At 44.0% G+C, this 23,885-nt stretch overlaps 1 protein-coding gene across 2 annotated transcripts in view; it reads right to left on the bottom strand.

Annotated features, from left to right (window-relative positions):
• Positions 1–23,885, bottom strand: part of SCARA5 (scavenger receptor class A member 5) — a 179,698-nt gene that overhangs the window by 40,303 nt on the left and 115,510 nt on the right. For both annotated transcript variants that reach the window (XM_049865700.1, XM_049865701.1), the window contains exons 5-7: positions 9,491–9,571; positions 8,215–8,313; positions 5,915–5,971 (exon numbers count right to left, since the gene is read on the bottom strand). In XM_049865700.1, coding sequence (XP_049721657.1) covers positions 5,915–5,971; positions 8,215–8,313; positions 9,491–9,571 — 237 coding nt within the window. The remainder of the gene's footprint in view (positions 1–5,914; positions 5,972–8,214; positions 8,314–9,490; positions 9,572–23,885) is intronic.

The raw sequence follows: 23,885 nt of genomic DNA, 5'->3' as shown, positions 1-23,885 counted from the left end.
ATACCAGAAGGATGTTTACCTGTGTTTTATTGACTATGCAAAGGCATTCGACTGTGTGGATCATAACAAACTATGGATAACACTGCGAAGAATGGGAATTCCAGAACACTTAATTGTGCTCATGAGGAACCTTTACATAGATCAAGAGGCAGTTGTTCGGACAGAACAAGGGGATACTGATTGGTTTAAAGTCAGGAAAGGTGTGCGTCAGGGTTGTATTCTTTCACCATACCTATTTAATCTGTATGCTGAACAAATAATATGAGAAGCTGGACTTTATGAAGAAGAACGGGGCATCAGGATTGGAGGAAGACTCATTAACAACCTGCGTTATGCAGATGACACAACCTTGCTTGCTGAAAGTGAAGAGGACTTGAAGCACTTAGTAATGAAGATCAAAGACCACAGCCTTCAGTATGGATTACACCTCAACATAAAGAAAACCTCACAACTGGACCAATGAGCAACATCATGATAAATGGAGAAAAGATTGAAGTTGTCAAGAATTTCATTTTACTTGGACCCACAATCTACAGCCATGGAAGCAGCAGTCAACAAATCAAAAGACACATTGCGTTGGGTAGATCTGCTGCAAAGGACCTCTTCAAAGTATTGAGAGGCAAAGATGTCACCTTAAAGACTAAGGTGCGCCTGACCGAAGCCATGGTATTTTCAATCACACCATATGCATGTGAAAGCTGGACAATGAATGAGGAAGACCGAAGAAGAATTGATGTCTTTGAATTGTGGTGTTGGCAAAGAATATTGAATATACCAGGGACTGCCAAAAGAACAAACAAATCTGTCTTGGAAGAAGTGTGGCCAGAATGCTCCTTAGAGGCAAGGATGGCAAGACTGCTTCTTACATACTTTGGACATGTTGTCAGGAGGGATCAGTCCCTGGAGAAGGACATCATGCTTGGCAGAGTACAGGGTCAGCGGAAAAGAGGAAGACCCTCAGTGAGGTGGATTGACACAGTGGCTGCAACAATGAGCTCAAGCATAACGAAGATCTTAAGGATGACGCAGGACCGGGCAGTGTTTTGTTCTGTTGTGCATAGGGTCGCTTATAAGTCGGAACCGACTCGACGGCACCTAACAACAACATTAACCCAAAAAGATTTCCTGGTATACCTAGTACAACCAACTCTAGGCACAGGCGTGACTCAAAAGTCACTGACTCCAAAAGACTAGCTTTACATCCCTTATTCTAAAACAGAGAGAGAAACATCTCAGCAGCTATGGGAAGAACTGTCTAACCACCATCTCCTCCGACAATTTTATTTTGAGATTACACTGCATGCTGGAGATCTGGATTCTAGACCCAGTTTGGCCACTGACCTAAGTCAGGTGCCCTTGGTTCATCTTCAGTGAACTGACGGGGTGGGTGGGGTGTGAGAGGAGTTGACCTAAAACTCCATCCAACTGTAAAATTCTGTGACTCCAGGTCAAAACATGGGTAAACAACTGTGAGATTTTGTTCTGAAAAATATTTTAATCCTGACTCAAAATATGGCTCACTAGAAGTCTTCTGTGTAATATACTCTTCAAAGTAAAGCCCCCAACTTCTTATTCTGAAGTGAGGGGTGTCTGCTTTTCTCACTTATCTCTTTAACGTAGTAACATCTCCACCTGCTGGAACGTTAGGTTTTTGCTGCTAAAGGTACATTTAGGAATTGTTCCATATTAGTTGCCCTCAAGTCGATTCCTACTCATGATGACCCCATGTGTGCAGAGCAGAACTCCATAGAGTGCACTCCAAGGAGTTTTCAAGGCTGTGACCTTTCAGAAGCAGATCACCAGGCTTGTCTTCCAAGGTGCCTCTGGGTGGGTTCGAACTGCCAATCTTTTGGCTATTCATCAAGTGCTTAACTGTTTGTGCCACCCAGTGACTCCTATGGGGTGGAGACCATAGCCTCAGGCAAAAACTGGGTTACCAGAAACCAGCCTGGTTAACAGCTCCTCCTCCACAGTATTCAGTTTTAGAGGAGGATAGAGCTCTGGTGTTGAGAAATCCTTCTTCCCATCCATTAAATCCTATGCCGGGGCTGCCCTTGCCCTGGGGAATGACTAAGAAACCCCCAGAAGTGGGCACTCAGTGTTCATCAGAATTTCCACACTTTTCTGAAAGATGATCCTTGGCTCCGTCTTCACAGCCTCAGTCTCAGGAATATAGTTAATGCCTCTGGGACTGAAGATCCTTGGAAACATAACAGGAGTCTGAGTACAGCTTGGTTTTGGCTTGATCAGAGGCAGGTGATGGGGTGGAGACCGTGGGAAGGCAACCCTGGTCTTGGGACAGGCACAGACCCCAGCACTGAATCACTTCAACACTGCCTCTTCAGCCTGAGGCCCTTAAGTCAGTTTCAGGAGATACCAGTGGGAAAATCACCAAGAGTTTTAAGCAGGGCTTGGTCAAACCCCTGCTGAGAATGTGCATTTTTAACAAGTTCCCAGGCTATGCTCATGATGCTGGTTAGGAACAAATTCTGAGAACCACTAGTAAATCAGTGGTTCTCAAAATTTATTACACATAAGAATCACCTGGATAGATTCTGATTCAGTATATCTGGGATGGAAATGCAAACTCTCAGCAGGGGTTTGAACCCAACAAACAGATGTGAAGCTCTGGTTTTAAGGCACCCTGGAGAAGCAGCCCAAGCCTACTGTCCAAGACCAGGAACCTAAGCTCTTGCTCCACAATTAGGGAAGTCAGAGGCCTGAGTTTTTAGTTCCAGCTCTGTCATTGCCTAATAACTTGAGAAAGTCTATTCTCCTCACTGGACCTCCGAAGACAAGGAGATGGATGGATGACCTTCCAGTGTTGTTATTCTGCAACTCCTGTATCTATCCCATGTTCCCCTCAAGTTTCATAAAGCCCTGTTGACAGAGCTGTCTTTGCTGAGCCAGCTCACTTTCCAGTTCCATCACACAGAGACCACTTTTTGGGTCTTGTCAGGGGACAGGAAGGAAAAGCTTAGTGCTTTAGTGCAAGAGCTGTGGTCTGAGCTCTGGGCTGCAGTGAGGGTGTAACATCTTCTGGGCAGGAAAGAACCTTCAGTCCCCAGGGAACAGCCATTCAGAGCTGACGTCAGTCTCTTGGTGTGCAGTCAATAGGCTCCAGGGCCAAGTGGATTAGATGCCCTTCCCCCACTGTTCCCCACCCCATCCCTGGGGGAGACCCACATTATTATGTCTCTGGTTCCCCCTCTCCACACTGCCTGCCTCTCCCCCTGCCCCAGCCTCAGACCTCAATCCAAGGGCAGAGCCCAGCCAGCCAGCTCAAGGAGCAGGGTAAATAGCCACAGAAGTATCCTTCGCATTCATGATAACTCTCACCAACAACCACCACCTTTCCGCAGGTTCTGCTACTCTTGGACCTCCTGCTCTCAAGAGCAGCTGCCAAAGATTTCCTAAGAAGGACCCCTCTGGTATGTGGGCAGTATTTCTGACCTCTTTTCAAAGGTCATCTTTCCACAGTTCCTCCCTTCCTTCTCACCCCCATCAGGATTTATTTATTTCACAGAGCTAAATGTCATGATTCTTCTTAGCTACCTTGGCAGCATTCTGTCAGAAACCATCAACAAACAGAGCAAGGAAAAGCAGTGCTGCTAAGACAAACTTTAGCATCTAGCCCACTACAGACGTGATGTAGATCTGTCACAGAAGTCATAAATAATACCCAGACTCCCCTCCATTTTCCTTCACAATTCTTTCTTTTTGGCTCCCAGCAGGGTCCACCAGATCTCCTCATGTGACTGGGGTACTCCCAGTTAAGCCCTTGGCTGCTCTTGAAAGGGACTCTAGATAATGCTAGAAAAACTGTGAAGAACATAATTGCTTTGTGGATTATAACATCGAAGGTGAGTTGGGCCTGGGGAGTCCAAGGTAAGCCAAGGTACTGCCATTGGTTCTCCTCCTGTATTTCTATTGCTTTAGGGTTCATGAAGCGCTGTCACATACATTTTTATTATTTAATCCTTCTAAACACTGCCCTAGGGAAAGGAAGGGCAGAGGCATAGGAGGTGAATGTAAGTGTCATAGCTGTAGTCTAATATCTTGGGAAAGGGTCATTTTCAGGAGGGAGGTCAGCTGGTTCAGGGCAGAAGCCAGCAAAAAGGGGGACAGCAGGCCCTTCAGTTGGTCTGGGCTGTGGGGAAAGGAAAAGGCCTGGTTTCTCATCTCCTTTGGCCCTTACTATCCCCCTGGGCCCCACTCCACCTGCTGCTCACCCTACCCCACCTTGGTCCTGCACTAACTGGGAGGAAAGTTATCATTTTAAGGATCTGCTGAAATCAAGGAGGATCACCCTTAGGGAAATGACCAATCTGGGTTCCACTTATGAATCTGCAGTGGTATTTGTCCTTGAGTTTCTACAGCAGACCTAGAACGCAGGCCCTCTTTCCCCAGGCTGGGTCTCTGTAGAACCAAGAGTGGAGCCCAGATGTCCCAGGCGAGGATAATCTGTTTATGCCCACACACAACTGCAGCATTTCAGTGCCCAACAAATACTACATGTTGGTCTTTTTTTGAAAGTTGGCTAGGAATATCAATTCATCCTTCTCTGGAAATCTCTCCAAGATTTTACACATTGCCCTTTGGGGGGGGTGGGACTCTAGAGTGGTATAACTAGATAATCTGGCTTCCCTCATAAGCATTCTAGAAAGAACTCTTGTCAGAAAGACTTAATTCTTACACTTGGTTGTCTGCCAGATAATGAGATCTCCAGCCTCCCTGCTTGAGTAGCAAAGGAGGAAAGCAGAGTGGTACAATCTCTAACTGCAGACTTCTTGATTCTCCCTTGTCTCTGCACTTTTCTCCATGAAAGTACCCATGGAAATAATGCATTTTAATAAGTCAAGTAACTGAATTTTAGCAAGCATCTCCAATGATTTTATATCTGAATTGGGTATTATGTGGAATAGTAACAACACTTATTGAATACTAACTAGGTGCCCAGGGACTGCAATAAGTGCTTTACATGGATTAAGCATTTAATCATCACAATGACCCTTTGGAGTTGGGCATGGGGAGTCCAGGGTAAGCCAAGGTACTGCCATTGGTTCTCCTCCTGTATTTCCATCGCTTTAGGGTTCATGAAGCGCTGTCACATACGTTTTTCTTATTTGATCCTTCTAAACACTGCTCTAGGGAAAGGAAGGGCAGAGGCATAGGAGGTGAGCATAAATGTCGTAGCTGGAGTCTGATATCTTGGGAAATCTTCATTTCATAGATTACCAATACTAGGCACAGAGATTACACAGCTAGCTAGTGAGGCAGCCAGTGGGGAGCCCAGGTTGGCTGCTGCCAGATCTACCCACACAACGTCTAGGCTTACACCACCTGTGGGAACAGTCTGTGCCCCAGAGCAGCAGAGCCTTGAGGTAGATAGGGAGGCTCCTATGACACTTGAGCCCTGGTCCATGGCCAGGAACTGAGTACCCAATAAGCAAGGTAAGCACAGGCTTACTTGTGCTTATTTACTAATCTATAGTGAACAATTTCACATTTTTCACCTCATCAAAGATTCTGCTTCTAGGTATGGCTGGCATCTGTTTCTCTCCCACCCCCACAGCACCTTCCTACAGAATCAAAGCCTCTTTTTAAATTTACAATCCCTGACAGGGACAGATTACCCAGTAAGCAAGGTAAGCATGGCCTTACTTGTGCTTACTTATTAAGCTATAGTGGAGAGTCTCACATGTTTCACATCAAAGATGTGAAAACCATGTGAAATTGTTCACTACAGATTGGCAAGTAAGCACAAGTAAGCCTGTGTTTACCTTGCTTATGGAGTAATCTGCCCCTGCCCATGGCCCGTCCAGTTTCCAGACCCCTAATCTTGTGGGCTGCTTGGGTAACAGCTACACATGTGCTGACACAGTGCCCAGGGCCACCAAGAGAATTTCCTTACTGGCATCCCCCGCTCTGTCTCCTCTCTCTCCTTTCTCTCCTTTTGGGCCTCGGTCACCTGAAACAGAGGAGGAAAACTGGCATTAGGGATGGAAACAAAGTCTATTTGTGAATAAATGTTATCTGCAAGAGACCTGTTGACCTAAGCCAAGAGATACTCTCAGCCTAGAGCCAGCAGTTCCTGGAGGGCATGGTGTGGCAGGGAAGATAAAAACATCACCAATTCTGTTGCAGGTTCTGGTCACCTTGAGGCCCCCCCCTCCCCCGCCACCAAAGTTTAATTTTCCTCTTTATTAAAGCACTGAAGGGCAACACCTACCAGCAGAGACTAAAAGAACATGTGGTACTCAGCAAGAAGGAAAAAGCAAAGATCTTCCTATTAAATAATCAAGGTTTTAGAAGTCCACATCGAAGCACCGTGAGGCGGGGAAAAAAGGCTTCAATTATATACAGAGTAAGATAGGTTATATGTCAGGCAGATCTCCCAGTGCTGGAGGTTATAAAAGACAAGGAAGATTGTCCCAGAGAATTGTGGAATTTCCTTCTCAGGAGATGGTTAAAAGAACAGAGCACTTTTCCTGGCTCGTTTCTTGTTGTACAAAGAAGGAGAAGGTTCTGATACCACCCAGTGGGCATTAAAATGACCAGGGAATTCTATACCAAGTACTTCCAGAAAGATAACTGCAAATTGCATATTGTCCAGTGAAAAGAGCAAGTCCGCAAGTTACAGGGCAGGATGCCTAGTGTAATCTGAGTTTAAAAAAAACAAAGACAAATATATAAGCATGTATGTATGTGCTCAGAAAAAGGTCTGGCAGGATAGATTCCAAAGTGTTTATGGTTGTTAATCCAAGGACTAAGCGTTAAGGGAAAGAAGGGGAGGGAACTCTCATTTTTCACTTTACACACTTTGGTACTATTTTCTTTCAACAAGAATTTACTGCTTTTACAATCTGTTTTAAAATCAATTTTTTAAAAAAGCGCACCATGAAAGAAGGGAAAACCTGAGCCTGTTTAATCAATTACCAAGTAGAAAGTAGAATAAAATGTCTTAGAGAGCCAAGATGGAGACACCATCCTAGACATGGGCCACTTCAGACAGCAGTATGTAAATATAGGGAAGCTTATCTGAAATGATGTTAGGAGGTCTGGACACTTGAAAGGAACATGAAAAGAAAGGGTCTATAAATTAGGTTCTCCCCAAAATGAAAAGGAGCCCTGGTGGCATATGGCTAAGAACTATGGCTGCTAACCAAAAGGTTGGCAGTTCAAATCCCCCAGCTGCTCCTTGGAAACCCTATGGGGGAGTTCTACTCTATCCTATAGGGTGGCTATGAGTCGGAACTGACTTGATGGCACCTAACAACAACAACAAAAATGAAAAAGGAGGTTAAAGTTAAGGAAGTTACATATCATCAGGAAGAAAAAAATCAGAAGAAACACTGTTGGCAATGTAAACTTGAGAACTGAAGTTCAATGTATCTGGGAGAAAAAAAAATATTATAGAATGTTAAGACTGGAGCAGTAGTGGACAGAAGGTGGGCTGTACTGGGTCTACCAGCCTGGAGACGTGCCACCAGTGTTTTCCGTGAAAGCCCACTCTCCTGGCTTTCCCTGGTTACAATCCTAGAGTGCAATCAATAGTGACGCTTCCTTGTATTTATGCAGTGCCTTAGAAGCATTTCCACGTATATATGCCTCATTTGGAAACCCTGGTGGTGTAGTGGTTAAGAGCTACAGCTGCTAACCAAAAGGTCAGCAGTTCGAATCCACCAGGCACTCCCTGGAAACCCTATGGGGCAGTTCTACTCCGTCCTATAGGTCACTATGAGTTGGAATTGACTTGATGGCAACAAATTTGGTTTTTTTTTTTTTTTTTTTTTTATGCCTCTTTTAATCCTTATGACAAGGAGCACTGGTGCAAACAGCTAACAAACACTGCCCCTTCCCCCCAACCCCCAGCAGCTCCATGGGAAGAAAGACCTGGTGATCTGCTCGTGTAAAGACTCCAGCCAAGAAAACCCTACGGGGCAGTTCTATTCAGTGAGTCGGAATCAAGTGGAGGGATTGGAACCTAACTACAACAACAACACTGCCCCCTGTGAGCTATGTTAAATATTACGAAGATTTCTAGTTTTTAGAAGAAACTGATGCTTAAAGAGGTGAACTGACTTTCCCGAGGGCATTCAGCTGGTCAGTGGAAGAGCCAGCATTAGAACCTCACCGACCTGTTTCAATGTCTAGGCTATTTCCCAGGGTACCCATGAGCAAGGCTGTGGGTACACGGAGATTCATTGTTACCTTTGAACCCACGCATGCCCATCGGTCCTGTGGCTCCCAGCATCCCATCATCACCCTTTGGGCCGGGCAGTCCTGGGGTCCCTCTCTCCCCTGGCAGACCTAGGGAGAAAAAAGACAAATGGCGGAACCACAGACTCAAACAGGAAAAGACCTTAGAGTCATCTCTCATAACTTCGGCTTCCTGATTCTTCTCCCAGTTAAGTTAAAGATGCAGTGTCAAAAAGGTCAGCTCAAACCTTCACCATCAGCACCTTTTATCCAGTTAGACTCAAGCCCCTGCCCCTGAAAGGTCCAACTCTGTTGTGAGTGGTAGTTGTGGTGCCAACCCTATTTGGGAGCTGTCCCTTCACCTCTAGCTATGCCGAAGATTTAGATTCAGCAAACAATTTTTGAGGATTTTCTATATGCCAACCATTGTTTTGGATGTTTTTCAAAAATTATCTCATTTAATCTTCACAACAAACTTTGAGGTCAATATTATTTCATCTGTGTTACAAATGAGGAAACTGAGGCCCAGAGAGGTTAAATAACCTGCCCAAGATCACACAGCAAAGAGTTTTAGACACAGAATCTGAGCCCAGGTTTCCTGAAGTGAAAGCTTTGTCATGCTGGATAAAAACGGCTTACTAGTACATATGGATGGGGGAGAGGATGGAGGTCACTAGTGAGTAGAAGGAAGATGTAAATGGCCCCAGTTCAATTTAAGAAAAAAACAAAAAATAAGGTCCCTTGCAATCATTATTTTCCTAAACACAAGGAGGTATAGCAAGGGGAGTGAGGGCTGAGGAGGAGGGAGAGAGTTAGCAAGGTCAGTAGATGGGATGGATGGCCTGCTGCCTGATGAGCCCCAGGGCTCCAGGCCACAAGTCCTATGGCCACAAGCCTGTATTTCACCATGGAGAGCCAGAATCAATTAATGCTTTCACTAAGAGCCCTGGGCCCCAAGAGGCCTGACCTAAGTCCATAGTTATCTCTGCAAAGCAGAGTACCCTTAATTAATTGACTAATTGTTCTTTCCTGCTTTGAATGGTAATTGGTTTCCTTTGGCCTTTTTCTGAGATGTGGAGAAAATCTGTCTTTCAGTAGTTATTTCTCCAATGCTAAACTCAAATGGCTGGAGGAGGACATCAGAGAAGGGCTGATTGAACTACCTCTTTTCCCTCCTAACATGGATCTATCTGTTCCAGAGTCCAAAGGTTGTTTCCATAGCATTCTCAATCTAGTGCAGGATATGCCTGTGGCTCCCAGCCCGTCCCATTCCTGACATCCCCATTACCTCGAAGTCCAGGTAATCCAGGTATTCCAGGCTCGCCTTCTTTCCCTTCATCCCCCTGGTCACCTTTGGGTCCTGGTGGTCCTGAAAGAGTTACAAATAGCACCAATAGCTGCTTTCTGGAATAGGCAGTCTGCAGAGGAAACAAAAACCTCCTCTCTTAAGAGAGGAAGGGTCAGCACTACGCTTTGGAAGCCCATAGGACTACACCTAACCCAGTCCTGGGAGATCAGGGAAGGCTTCCTAGAAGAAGTAATATCCAAAGTGTAAGGATAACCAGAATATAGCCAAGGGGGTGAAGGAGCTCTGGTGGTATAAACGCTGCTAACTGAAAGGTTGGCTGTTTGAACCCACCCAGCTGCTCTATGGGAGAAAAAAAAAAAAAAAAAAACCTGGTAAATTGCTCCTGTAAAGATTATAGCCAAGAAAACCCTATGGGGTAGTTCTACTCCATCACATGGGGTTGCTATGAGTTGGAATCAATTAGACAGCACCCAACAACAGCAACAGTCTGAGGGAACGATCCCTCTAAGGGCTTAAAAATAAGAAACAGGCATGTAAGATATGATGGGTTATGAAGCTGGGGCCTCCCTGGGGTTAGAAAGTAGAGGGTATTGAAGACCAGGCCTAAGTGTTGGACCTTACCCTGGGGGCACCAGAAGCCACAGGAAGGGCCTGAGAGAAGAACATGGTCAGATCTGCACATGAGAAAGACCGCTTTGGCTGCGGTGTGGAAAATGAATTGGAGTGGGGGTGAGCAGGGGAGGCCAGAAGCAAGAAGACTAATGCAGAAGCTGCAATCCAGGTGAGAGATGATGGAGTCCAGAATCAGGGAAGTGGTAGTCAGGAGGCAAGAAAGTGACACATTCAAAAGCTGTTTAGAAAGTAGAAGAGCAAGAACTTGGCTAAATGTTGGTGAAGGCAAGCATGGAGGCCAGGATAATGTTCTGATTTCTGTCTTGAGTACCTGGATGGCAGATTGGGTTTCTCATTGCTCCTGAGTGGGGCCTTTGTGGTGTGGAAGGTGTTTTAGCACACATGGTTTTATTTAGCCCCCACGACGACACCATATGTCGAAGTTACTTGTCTGAGGTCACACAGTTAACTAACAAGTGAATAAGCTACTATTTCAACCCAGGTCTGTCTGGCCCCAGTCCACTCTGCCATACCCACCAAGCTAGACAGCTCACTATTCCCAGAGCACACTGTACCTTCCTGCCACTGTACCACTGTACCTGCTGTACCGATGCTTGCGCGCTAGGGAGCCCTTTCGGTCGGTCTCCTACCACCACCCCCGACCTGCTCATTGCCACCTGCTCATTGCCACCTTCTTGGTGGTGAAGCCTTCTATGACAGATTATTCCTGCTGAAGTGGGCACAATCTGTTTGAACTCACACTCTGTGCCATTTGACATTTATCTCATGCTGCCTCACCCTATATTCATAAGAGTATGTGTACTCTTCTTCTTAACAAAATTGCCAGCTCCAAATGGACTAAATGCACCAATAAAGAGACAGAGAGTGGCAGAATGGATTAAAAAACAAGATCTGTCTATATGCTGCCTACAAGAGACACATCTTAGACTTAGAGACACAAACTAAAACTCAAAGGATGGAAAAAAATATATCAAGCAAACAACAATCAAAAAAGAGCAGGAGTGGCAATATTAATTTCTGACAAAATAGACTTTAAAGTTAAATCCATCAGAAAGGGTAAGGAAGGACACTATATAATGATTAAAGGGACAATACACCAAGAAGATATAACCATATTAAATATTTATGCACCCAATGACAGGGCTGCAAGATACATAAAACAAACTCTATCAGCATTGAAAAGTGAGATAGACAGCTCCACAATAATAGTAGGAGACTTCAACACACCACTTTTGGTGAAGGACAGGACATCCAGAAAGAAGCTCAATAAAGACACAGAAGATCTAAATGCCACAATCAACCAAATTGACCTCGTAGACATATACAGAACACTCCACCCAACAGCAACCAAGTATACTTTCTTTTCTAGTGCACATGGAACATTCTCTAGAATAGACCGCATATTAGGTCATAAAGCAAACCTTAGCAGAATCCAGAACATTGAAATATTACAAAGCATCTTCTCTGTCCATAAGGCCATAAAAGTGGAAATCAATAACAGGAAAAGCAGGGAAAAGAAATCAAACACTTGGAAACTGAACAATAATAATAATAAAAAATACCTTGCTCAAAAAAGCCTGGATTATATAAGACGTTAAGGATGGAATAAAGAAATTCAGAGAATCCAGTGAGAATGAAAACACTTCCTATCAGAACCTTTGGGACACAGCAAAAGTGGTGCTCAGAGGCCAATTTATATCAAAAAATGCACACGCCCAAAAAGAAGAAAGGGTCATAATCAAAGAATTATCCCTACAACTTGAACAAATAGAAAGAGAGCAACAAAAGAAATCCACAGCACCAGAAGTAAACAAATCATAAAAATTAGAGCTGAACTAAATGAAATGGAAAGCAGGAAAACAATTCAAAGAATTAACAAGACCAAAAGCGGGTTTTTTGAAAAAATCAACAAAATTGATAAACCATTGGCCAAACTGACAAAAGACAAACAGGAGATGAAGCAAATAAGAAATGAGATGGGTGATATTACAAGAGACCCAACTGAAATTAAAAGAATCGTATCAGATTACTATGAAAAACTATACTCAAATTTGAAAACCTAGAAAAAATGGATGAATTTTTAGAAACACACTAACTACCTAAACTAACACAAACAGAGGTAGAACAAATAAATAGGCCCATAACAAAAGAAGAGATTGGAAAGGTAATCAAAAAAACTCCCAACAAAAAAAAGCCCTGGTCCAGATGGCTTTACTGCAGAGTTCCACCAAATTTTCAGAGAAGCATTAACACCACCACTACTAAAGGTATTTCAGAGCATAGAAAACGATGGAATACCACCAAACTCATTCTATGACGCCACCATATCCTTGATACCAAAACCAGGTAAAGACTCCACAAGGAAAGAAAATTATAGAACTATATCCCTCATGAACTTAGATGCAAAAATCCTCAACAAAATTCTAGCCAATAGAATTCAACAACATATCAAAAAAATAATTCGCCATGACCAAGTGGGATTCATACCAGGTACGCAGGGATGGTTCAACATTAGGAAAACAATTAATGTAATCCACCACGTAAATAAAACAAAAGACAAGAATCACATGATTTTATCAATTGATGCAAAAAAGGCATTTGACAAAGTTCAACACCCATTCATCATAAAAACTCTCAGCAAAATAGGAATAGAAGGAAAATTCCTCAACATAATAAAGGGCATTTACACAAAGCCAACAGCCAACATCACGCTAAATGGAGAGAGCCTGAAAACATTCCCATTGAGATCAGGAACCAGACAAGGATGCCCTTTATCACCACTCTTATTCAACATTGTGCTGGAGGGCCTAGCCAGAACAATTAGGCTAGAAAAAGAGATAAAGGGCATCCAGATTGGCAAGGAAGAAGTCAAAGTATCTCTATTTGCAGATGATACGATCTTACACACAGAAAACCCTAAGGAATCCTCCAGAAAACTACTGAAACTAATAGAAGAGTTCAGCAGAGTATGAGGATACAAGATAAACATACAAAAATCAGTTGGATTCCTCTACACCAACAAAAAGAACATCGAAGAGGAAATCACCAAATCAATGCCATTTACAGTAGCCCCCAAGAAGATAAAATACTTCGGGATAAATCTTACCAGAGATGTAAAAGACTTATACAAAGAAAACTACAGTACGCTTCTGCAAGAAACCAAAAGAGACTTACATAAGTGGAAGAACATACCTTGCTCGTGGATAGGAAGAATTAACATTATAAAAATGTCTATTCTACCAAAAGCGAGCTATATGTTTAATCCAATTCTGATCCAAATCCCAATGACAGTCTTTAATGAGATGGAGAAATAAATCACCAACTTCATATGGAAGGGGATGAGGCCCCGGATAAATAAGGCATTACTGAAAAAGAAGAACAGTGGGAGGCCTTTCTTTACCTGATTTTAGAACCTGTTATACTGCCACAGTAGTCAAAACAGCCTGGTACTGGTACAACAACAGATACATGGACCAACGGAACAGAATTGAGAATCCAGACATAAATCCATCCACATATGAGCAGTTGATATTTGACAAAGGCCCCAAAACAGTGAAATGGGGAAAAGACAGTCTTTTTAACAAATGGTGCTGGCATAACTGGATATCCATCTGCAAAAAAAATGAAACAAGACCCATACCTTACTCCATGTACAAAAATGAATTCAAAATGGATCAAAGACCTAAACATAAAATCTAAAACGATAAAGATCATGGAAGAAAAAATAGGGACAACAGTAGGAGCCCTAATACATGCAGCATACAAAACATTAAAAAGAAAGTAGAAGAAAATCTAGATAACTGGGAGCTCCTAAAAATCAAACACCTATGCTCATCCAAAGACTTCACCAAAAGAGTAAAAAGATTACCTACAGACTGGGAAAAATTTTTTAGCTAAGACATTTCTGAGCAGCGCCTGATCCCTAAAATCTACATGATACTGCAAAAACTCAACTGGAAAAAGACAACCCAATTGAAAAATGGGCAAAAGATATGAATAGACACTTCACTAAAGAAGACATTCAGGTAGCTAACAGATATATGAGGAAATGTTCACGATAATTAGCCATTACAGAAATGCAGATCAAAACTACAATGAGATTCCATCTCACTCCAACAAGGCTGGCATTAATCCAAAAAACACAAAATAATAAATGTTGGAGAGGCTGTGGAGAGATTGGAACACTTCTACACTGCTGGTGGGAATGTCCAATGGTACAACCACTTTGGAAATCGATTTGGCGCTTCCTTAAAATGATAGAAATATACCTACCATACGATCCAGCAATCCCACTCCTTGGAATATATCCTAGAGAAATAAGAGCCTTTACACGAACAGATATATGCACACCCATGTTTATTGCAGCACTGTTTACAATAGCAAAAAGATGGAAGCAACCAAGGTGCCCATCAACGGATGAATGGATAAATAAATTATGGTATATTCACACAACAGAATAGTATGCATCAATAAAGGACAGTGGGGAATCTGGGAAACATTTCATAACGTGGACGAACCTGGAAGGCATTATGCTGAGTGAAATTAGTCAGTTGCAAAAGGACAAATATTGTATAAGACCACTATTATAAGAACTTGAGAAATAGTTTAAACTGAGAAGAAAACATTCTTTCGTGGGTACAAGAGGGGGGACAGAGGGAGGGTGGGAGAGGGGCATCCACTAATTAGATAGTAGATAAGAGCTACTTTAGGTGAAGGGAAGACAGCACACAATACAGGGGAGGTCAGCACAATTGGACTAAGCCAAAAGCAAAGAAGTTTCCTGAATAAACTGAATGCTTTGAAGGCCAGCATAGCAGGGGCAGGGGTCTGGGGACCATGGTTTCAGGGGACATCTAAGTCAATTGGCATAATAAAATGTATTAAGAAAACATTCTTCATCCCACTCTGAAGAGTGGCATCTGGGTTCTTAAATGCTAGCAAGCAGCCATCTAAGATGCATCAATTGGTCTCAACCCACCTGGATCAATGGAGAATGAAGAACACCAAGGACACAAGGCGATTAGGAGCCCAAGAGAAAGAAAGGGCCACATGAACCAGAGACTACATCATCCTGAGACCAGAAGAACTAGATGGTACCCGACTACAACCCATGATTACCCTAACAGGGAACACAACAAAGAACCCCTGAGGGAGCAGGAGAGCAGTGGGATGCAGACCCCAAATTCTCATAAGTCCAAACTTAATGGTCTGACTGAGACTGGAAGGACCCTGGTGGTCATGGCTCCCAGACCTTCTGTTGCCCCAGGACAGGAACCATTCCTGAAGCCAACTCTTCAGACATGGGTTGGACTGGACGATGGGTTGGAGAGGGATGCTGGTGAGGAGTGAGCTTCGTGGATCAGGTGGACACTTGAAACTATGTTGGCATCTCCTGCCTGGAGGGGAGATGAGAGGGTGGAGGGGGTTAGAAGCTGGCGAAATGGACACGAAAAGAGAAAGTGGAGGGTAAGAGCAGGCTGTCTCATTAGGGGGAGAGTACTTGGGAGTGTGTAGCAAGGTGTATATGGGTTTTTGTGTGAGAGACTGACTTGATTTGCAAACTTTCACTTAAAGCACAATAAAAATTATTAAAAAAAAAAAAATTGCCAGCTCCCTGAAACAAGGACTACAAGCACTCGGCTGCTAATCAAAAGGCTGGAGATTCAAGTCCACCCAGAGGTTCCTCAGAAGAAAGGCCTGGCAATCTAATTCTGAAAAATCATCCATTGAACCATATGGAGCACAGCTGTACTCTGACACACATGGAGTCACCACCAGAGCCAACTTGACAGCAACTGGTTTTTCTTGTCATCTGCTCTGAAGAACCAGACTCCAAGTTCTTGGCTCCTGATTCTACCTGTCAGGCTGCTTTGAGACAGGAAAAAAAGGATCAATAAAAATGCCAAAACTGTGTAGTCACAGCATAGCAGTAGTGTCTTTCACAATAAAGATTTGATGAACAACTATATGAGATCAGAAGGTGTTAATACATACAAAACAGCCATGCTGCCAAGATTGAGAGGTACTGATATATTCCAAAAGTTGGCACTGTCCTCAGACCCTAACCAAAGTTGACAGCTATTTTATAATACCATGGCACATGCACACAGAAAAGTAATCAAAAATTATAAAATTCACAAATTATATAAGTCATTAAGGAGGATTAGGGTTTGTAGCCATTGTCCTCCTTTCTGTGAAGAAAAGCAAAGTAAGACTGGCCATATTCATCCCAGGTCTCAGAAGACAGGATTGAGGCTCAGGATCTGTTTGGAACATGCCTAAGATTATACAACAAATGAAAGGCATCACTAACAAATGAGCTTCACGACTTTTCACTCCAGCAATTACCCACTAGGGACAAGCCTGCAGAAATGTAACCAAGAGAGGTGCCTACCTCTCTGCACTCAGTCAAGCTCTGCAGCTAGACTAGAACTTCCCACCCCCTCCAGCACTTTCCATAGGGCACACAGTGCTCCAGGAATTGAGCTGGTTATGGATGCAACAGATCTCACACTTCAACTTGTTCTATTTGCATTGATGTGGGTGTGGCTCAGTGTATAGCTCTTTCCAGGAATAATTGTCATAAGGGGAGAATTCTATTAGTGGAATGACTTGAATGGAACTTCAAGTACTAGAGAAGAACTTCAGGGTGGCAGAGATAATTTGGAGGATTGGGGTTAAGTATAGATACGGAGCATCTTGGGTTCAGGTCCTGGTTCTATAAAACGGAGGTAAAAATTCCTTTCTCAAGCAGTGGTTAAAAAAACAAACAAACAAAACCGCTGCTGTCGAGTCTATTCCAACTCTTACCAACCATATAGGGCAGAGGAGAACTGCCCCATAGGATTTCCAAGGAGCTGCTGGTGGATTTAAACTGCCAGGCTTTCGGTTACCAGCCATAGCTTGACGTAGCTCTTAACTACTGCGCCACTAGGGCTCCAAGGTAGTGAGGAGTAGCTGGATTAAAGGACAAACTGGATGTAAAAAAGAGGTTTGTAAACCTTTGAGTGGTAAGGCCGTCCTTGACCCATTCCTACCTCACTTTTCATAATGTTTCATCAGAACGACTATAAGATTACTGCTTGTGATTTCTCTAAAGCATCAGGCTGGGACTGGTCACCTGGAAAAAAAGCAGGGCTGAAAAAAAAGTTCTACACATTGATACAATTTTAGAAAACACAGTAAGTGGTTTGTGAGGGCTTTGCCCAAGACAAGCCTGTTGATGTCAAGTTGATTGTGACTCAGAGTACAAATATTCCATAGGGTTTTCTTGGCTGTGATCTTTATGGAAGCAGAGCACCAGGCCTTTCTTCTGCAGTGCCACTGCATAGGTGTTCAAACCATCAACCTTTAGGTTAGTAGTTGAGTGTAAACTGTTTGTACCTTTGTGAAGGCCTTTATTAGAGGTTAAATGAACAAAGAATGAACAGGAAGGTGGATGCTGGTTTCCAAGATTTACTCTCGTCCTTAGGAAGGGCTGACCCAGAAGAATCAAAAGAGCCTAACAGTATGGCCAGTCTGAGTGTCATGGGGCCAGGCTGACTGGTGCTCCAAGGACCAAACACTTCTTATAATCATTGTTGCCCATGGGTAATACATTCTTGGATCTGACTTTTATAATGTTTATCAGGACTATTAACCTTCTCAGGAACCCAGGCTAGAAATCTTGAGACCGTCTTTGATTCCTCCCTTTCCATTGTCCCCCACCCCACACCCCATTATCCATAGAAGCTTGTCAGTGATCGATTCCCTTGCCATGTCTCTACCTCCTTCTTCACTGCTACCTCACCAGGGTCCTTGCTCCTGGCGTTTATGAGATCCTCTTTGTCTTTGGTCTCCCTCTCCAACTCACTGTGTGTGTTGTTGTCTGATCAATCTCTCCAAAATATCAAACCACCAAATGAGCTCAGAGCCTTCCAAAGCCCCTCACCGCACGACAGGCCACAGTTCTCTCTGTCACACACCCGTGCAGATCGTTCTCAACCTAAGAACTTACTGATTCTCCTGCAAACTTACTGATTGATGTCTCCTGGCACAAATTCTCCTCCACATCAGCAAAAACGTTCTCCTTATAGTGTCTCCAAACATGAGCTAAATCCTTTCCTTTCTATGAGTCCAGTCTAACTAAGCCCCGCTCCTCCCTAGCACTGGTGCTCATCTTCATGCTCCTCTTCTGATCTCTTAGGGCTCCACCAACCCAGCCCTGAATTTCAGTTTTGCAAGGAGCCTCGGAGATTGTTGTGCCCCACCCCACTTGCTCGGACTGTGATTCCCAAGGAGGACAGTCCTACCTGTAGGGCTGGGGTCTAGCTCTGTGGCCCTGTGCCTCATATGGCACTTGGCACACAGTAGGGATTTAAAGAATGACGTCTGGAAATACAGGGTGGAGAGGAGGAGTGTGCTGTCACATTACAGGCAGAGCAACTAGGGTCACATAACAATGCGTGTATAAGTTTTTGTATGAGAAACTGACTTGAGCCGTAAACTTTCACTTAAAGCACAATAAAAAAAAAAAGAATGACGTCTGGGTGATAGTAAAAGTTACAGTATCAGTTCCTCCCACTCATACCCAGTTGATCTTTTTAGCTTCTCATCCTTCCCATCGCTTGAGCAGGCCAGAGCATGGACAAACAGTGGAACAAGGAGGAACAGTGTCCACTCCCTAAAGGTGGCCTATTTCTCCTCTACAGTGGAAATAGCTCCAGGGCTCCCTACACAACTTCCCGTGCACTGTGCCAGATTCTCCTTCCTGGTCTGCCTCCCTCAGAGGGCCTGGGGAGCAGAAGTGGGGGGAGAGAATTATTTCTGGCCTGTGCCCGGATTCCCCTCTCAGAGCCCTACTGGAGCCCACCCACCAGCCTTCCCCATACCCCCACGCTTGCCCAGTGCAGGTCTGCCCCTGCCCAAGATGCCTGCGAGATGCTCCAGCTGAAAGCAACTTCTGAATAGAACTAAAGGTATGTGACCGAGCATTTGGGAGAAACACCAGGGTTTTTCTGGGGTCCAGCCAACAGAGAGGGAAAAGCAATGCTCTTATCTTTTCCCAGGATCCTGGAACAAGTGCTGGGGTGGAGGAATCTGTGTGTGCTGGAATCAGGGGAGTGACCCGCCAAGGACAAATGATCATGACAGCTGATGAACCAGGCCTGAAGCCAGCCCAACAGGAACCAAAATCAACATAAACACCACCCCCAGGGCCACGCTAATCCCAGGGCTGCTGAGAGAGGTGGCGTCCCTCAAGTAATTGCTCTGGGACAGACTCTCTACCTCCATTTCATGGATGTCACAGGGTCTTGAACTCTGCTTATCCATTACCTTTGCAGCTCCTTACATTCGTCGTTCAAGGCATCCCCTCCACGGCCCTGAGAATATGGACAGGGCAGGGACTGCCAGCCCCTTTCACACTGAGGAGACTCAGGCCCAAAGAGGTGCAGTGACTGCCCTTGCCATGGTCTCCTGCCTCCAAGGCTAGCATGCTTTTCCCTGAGTCTCGAAGGGTAAAGGAGATGGTGGACACAGCTGGGGTGCCACTGTTAATATTCTCAGCACAATCTCCACTCCCTTCCCATCAGAGAGTCTGGTGTGGAAGATGAAATCACACAGCAAGATACAGACCACCAGGGACTCTCTGCCCAGTCTGTGTGTCACAATTCTTAAAAAGACCAATTGCCATTGGGTCAATTCCCACTCCTAGCAACCCTATAGGACAGAATATAACTGCCCCATAGGGTTTCCAAGGCTGTAATGTTTATGGAAGCACACTGCCACATCTTTCTCCAGAGGAGCAGCTGGTGGGTTCAAATCATTGACCTTTTGTTTAGCAGCTGAGCTCTTAACCACTATGCCACAAGGGCTGCTTCACAAGCCTTAGTGAAGTAGAAACAGTATTTAACATCCACTCCATGCACATAGATGCTCACAACCGCCAATGGATCCCTCTTAACTAGAGGCTACAGTCCAATTTTTGAACCCGGAATCCAATCCTTGCTCTGTTATTCCATCCCTTTATAAATATATGTCGAACTGGGCTTTTTCTCTACTCCTCTACATGGTGTTTTTTCCTCAAAATAATAATAATAAAAAAAAAGCAGCCCACAGATAATTTTGGTTTGAAAACATGTTCTCATGAATCAAGAGATGTTTTCTCTAGCCCCAGCTGTGCCCTGACTCAGTAATTGACTTGGGCAAGTCATTTTCCTTCTCTGGGCTTCAGGGTCCTCAATTGCAAAACAAGAAGACTGGACTAGAAGACTTCAGAGATCTATTACCGCTCAAATTCTGCAATTCTATAAAACCTTCATTGAAGCAAACAGTGCTGTCTGCATCCCCTAGGAAGTCCTGTTTTTAGACCTTTGTTCATACCTCTCACCCTCTCCTGGCATGCCTCCCCTCGCTATCTTTTCCTCCTTCCTGGTATGCCTTCCCTCCTTCATTATCTAATTTCTTTACTCTTTAAAAAGCCACAGACAGATTTCAACAGGCCTGACTGAAGCTGAAAATCCAAAGCAGAAAACACCACTGTGGAAATACACAAAAGACAAACTGGAGACAAAACTCATAGAAAATTGTGTAACAAAGTGAGAGAACAAAAACCGTTTTGGAGTCAGATTCAAGGGTAATATAAATAAGCTCATATTTGAAAAATATACTTAGTTGAGTATTTGTGGATTCTGAGCCAGGAAAGGGAAAAGGGTGGAAGGGTGGGGGGGGGTGTGTCTATGTGTGTTTAAGGACCTTAAAAGAGGAATTTGAAAAAGCTAAGGCAGAAAGGCCATTTCAGACAGCAGTATGTAAACATAGGGAAGCTTACCTGGTAAAGCACTTCTTCTCCAAAAGTTGAATGGTAATTAAAACCAGGTATGTTAAATGGAAGCCTCTTTAATAATACAAATCAGGTACCTAGCAACCATGAGACAGGGAGGTAGGAAAAGGAGATATTGAGATGCAGCGATAATACTGGGAGTTAGAGGGGCTGAGTGGTGCTCAAGTGTAAAAAGCCAGGAGTCGCTCATGAAATCAAAGCTTAAAGATTGGAAGGCAGGCATAGGCAGGGCAGAGATGAAACTTTTAGTTCAAAGGAGGAGTGAGAAACTAAGAACCAAATAAAGACTACAGAGATTTCACTGGAAGAACCTGGCAAATAAGTAACCCGGAGCAATTTCAGTTAAAACCATGGAAAGTGGGCTTAGAAATTACAGAGCAAGCATGTCAAAGTTCAGTGAGGCTCAGGAGGACACACTAGCAGAAAGCATGGTGATGCTCAGAAGCTCAAAAGTCCTGTCTAGAGACACCTGTTGACTGGAAGAGGAAGGAAAGGGAGAGCACCTGGGAAGGACTGACTCTGAAAGCAAGAATGGAGTCCAAGGGACCATGCTCTCTACATCAGTTGTTTCCCACTTTGGGAAGCAGGATACTACAGTGACAAGAACATGGATTTCTCAGTCGGACAGACCAGCTTTTTGACCTTGACTTGGCTACTTGCCAACTGCATAAAAAACAGTGGGGAAGTTATGTGACCTCTTGTGCTTCAAGTTTCTCATCTGTAAAATGGGAACAATGAATAATATCTTTTTAACAGCATGTGAGGATTAACCATCTCTAACACCTATTTAGAAGATAAATGTCTACAAAATATCGGGCTCACAGTAGGTCATAATTCAGTGAAGCTGCCATTATTAACAAATATCTGAACAGACTGCTATGGGCAGCAGAGGTCAAGGAAAAGAGAAGATGGGGAAGGCTAAGATCTCAGGGGCATGGATTTTGAAGAGACCTCCTATCATCCTTTGACTTTTGAGATGTGAGAGCTCAAAGTGACCCAGGACAAGAACCAGGCTGGGCAGGGGATTGTCGGCTTATAGGATTTAATAATTATTTGATAAACATTCACTGAGTCCCTACTATGTATGCTGACTGTTAGGTCCTGGGAGACACAGCGATGAACACATCAGTATGGACTGTGGGTAAGTAGAATGAGCACCAGGCTTTAGAATTAAAAATTCTGGTTTGATCATTGAACTGGACACTTTAAATAAGCGAATTTTATGGTATATTAATTATACCTCTTTCAAGCTGTTTTGGGTTGGATCATTACCAGCTGTGTGCCCTTGAGTAAGCCAGATAGCCTTTCTGAGCCTCAGTTTCTTCCTACAGGAGTCCTCTTCCCCTCCCTCAGTAATAAAACCTGCCTAAACCAACCTCACAGGTTGTCACGAGGGACCTACTTTAAAACAAAATTATGTATATGAAAGTGCTCTGTAAACTAGAAAGCACTATACAAATGGAAAGCCCCATCATGACTACTTTTTGCTCTGGTAAATGTGGACACTCAGAGGAAGGAGACTGCAGTGAGCTAGGAGGTGGAGGTGGGTTTGAGTTGGATGTTGAAGAATCAGTGGGATTTGAATAGGAGATGAGGAAGATGGAGTGAGGGCACTCCAGCTAGGAAGAACAGTTTGAATAAAGGTACAGCAGTGGGAATGGCATGCTGCACTACCAGGGCACTGGGAAGATGTGTCCCACTGGACCAGACCATTCATACAAGGCTGTAACTTGTTTGGCCCACAGAGTTAAACACTTTCTATAAAATTTCTATAAAATTCCTGTTTCTGAGTTCTCTTGAAAAATGGGAAGACCTTGGGCCCACATTCCAACCTGGCAAAAATCCACTGGACCTGAGTAGTGGCTGCTCCACAGGATTCCGTAGCCTCTACCATGCCCCTGACCTCTAGGTCCCTTTACTCTTTTACATGTCTTAATGGGCTCCTTCAGACAATTCTGTTGCAACCCTGGATTAGGGGAACAGGGGAAGAGAAGGCAGGAAAGACAGGATAGGAAGGTGATGGAAAGCATACTAGCTTTGGAATCAGGCCTGAGTCCAAATCCTGGTTCCATCACTTCTCAGCCCTGGGATAGTGGGCAAGTTATTTAAGCTTTCTGAATCTCAGTGCACTCATGATAAGATGGGGACAATACTACTACCTCACAGAGTTGTTTTTAAAAGACATTGTATTTAACATGCTTGGTATAGTGCCTGACACACAGTCAGTGCTCAAAATGGTATTGTTGTTATTATCGCTGACTGTCAGGCTAAGGGGTTGTTAATGAATCCAGCAGACCTTGGGGAGCCTTGGTAGGTTTTGAGCAGGGGAGTGATGCAGGAAAAGGGCATTTCATGAAAAATGCTTTTGACAGTGCTGTACAGGATGGACTGCTGCAGGAAGGGACAGGCAAGGGGACAGGGGGCAGGGTAGAAGAGAGGGAAGTAGGGCAAAGTGGGGTCTACAGGCTCTAATATTTGAGGGGTCCATGGCAAGAGTACATATGGAGACCCACACATTTCTGCCATTGTATTTTTGAGTTATAAATCAAGCTAACAAATTAGTTAATAAAATATTTTCTTTTACTGGATGAATATATCTTCATAACAGCCTAGGAGGCCAAGAACAGCCTAGGAGTTCCACCAACAGAACATGACAATACTGGAGGAGCCCCTTCCAGTTCCCTACCTGAGCCTGCAGCCTCACTCCCTTCTTTACCCCCGTGGACCCAAATTCTTAGATGCTCAAGCCAGCATATTCAGGCTCTGCCTCTTCTGACCCCATTAGCCCCCGTTGGCCTCTTCTCAAGCTTAGGGGTGTGGACACTGGTATGTTCTTGCTCTAGGGAGAATTTACCCAGGGGAGAGAGCTGTGTGGGCCCTGGAAGTGGGCACAGGGCCATTTGGGCAGAAAACTTAGAG

The sequence above is a fragment of the Elephas maximus genome, chromosome 22 (assembly GCF_024166365.1).
Source record: "Elephas maximus indicus isolate mEleMax1 chromosome 22, mEleMax1 primary haplotype, whole genome shotgun sequence".
NCBI lineage: Eukaryota > Metazoa > Chordata > Mammalia > Proboscidea > Elephantidae > Elephas > Elephas maximus.
This window is presented reverse-complemented; position numbering and strand designations above follow the sequence as displayed.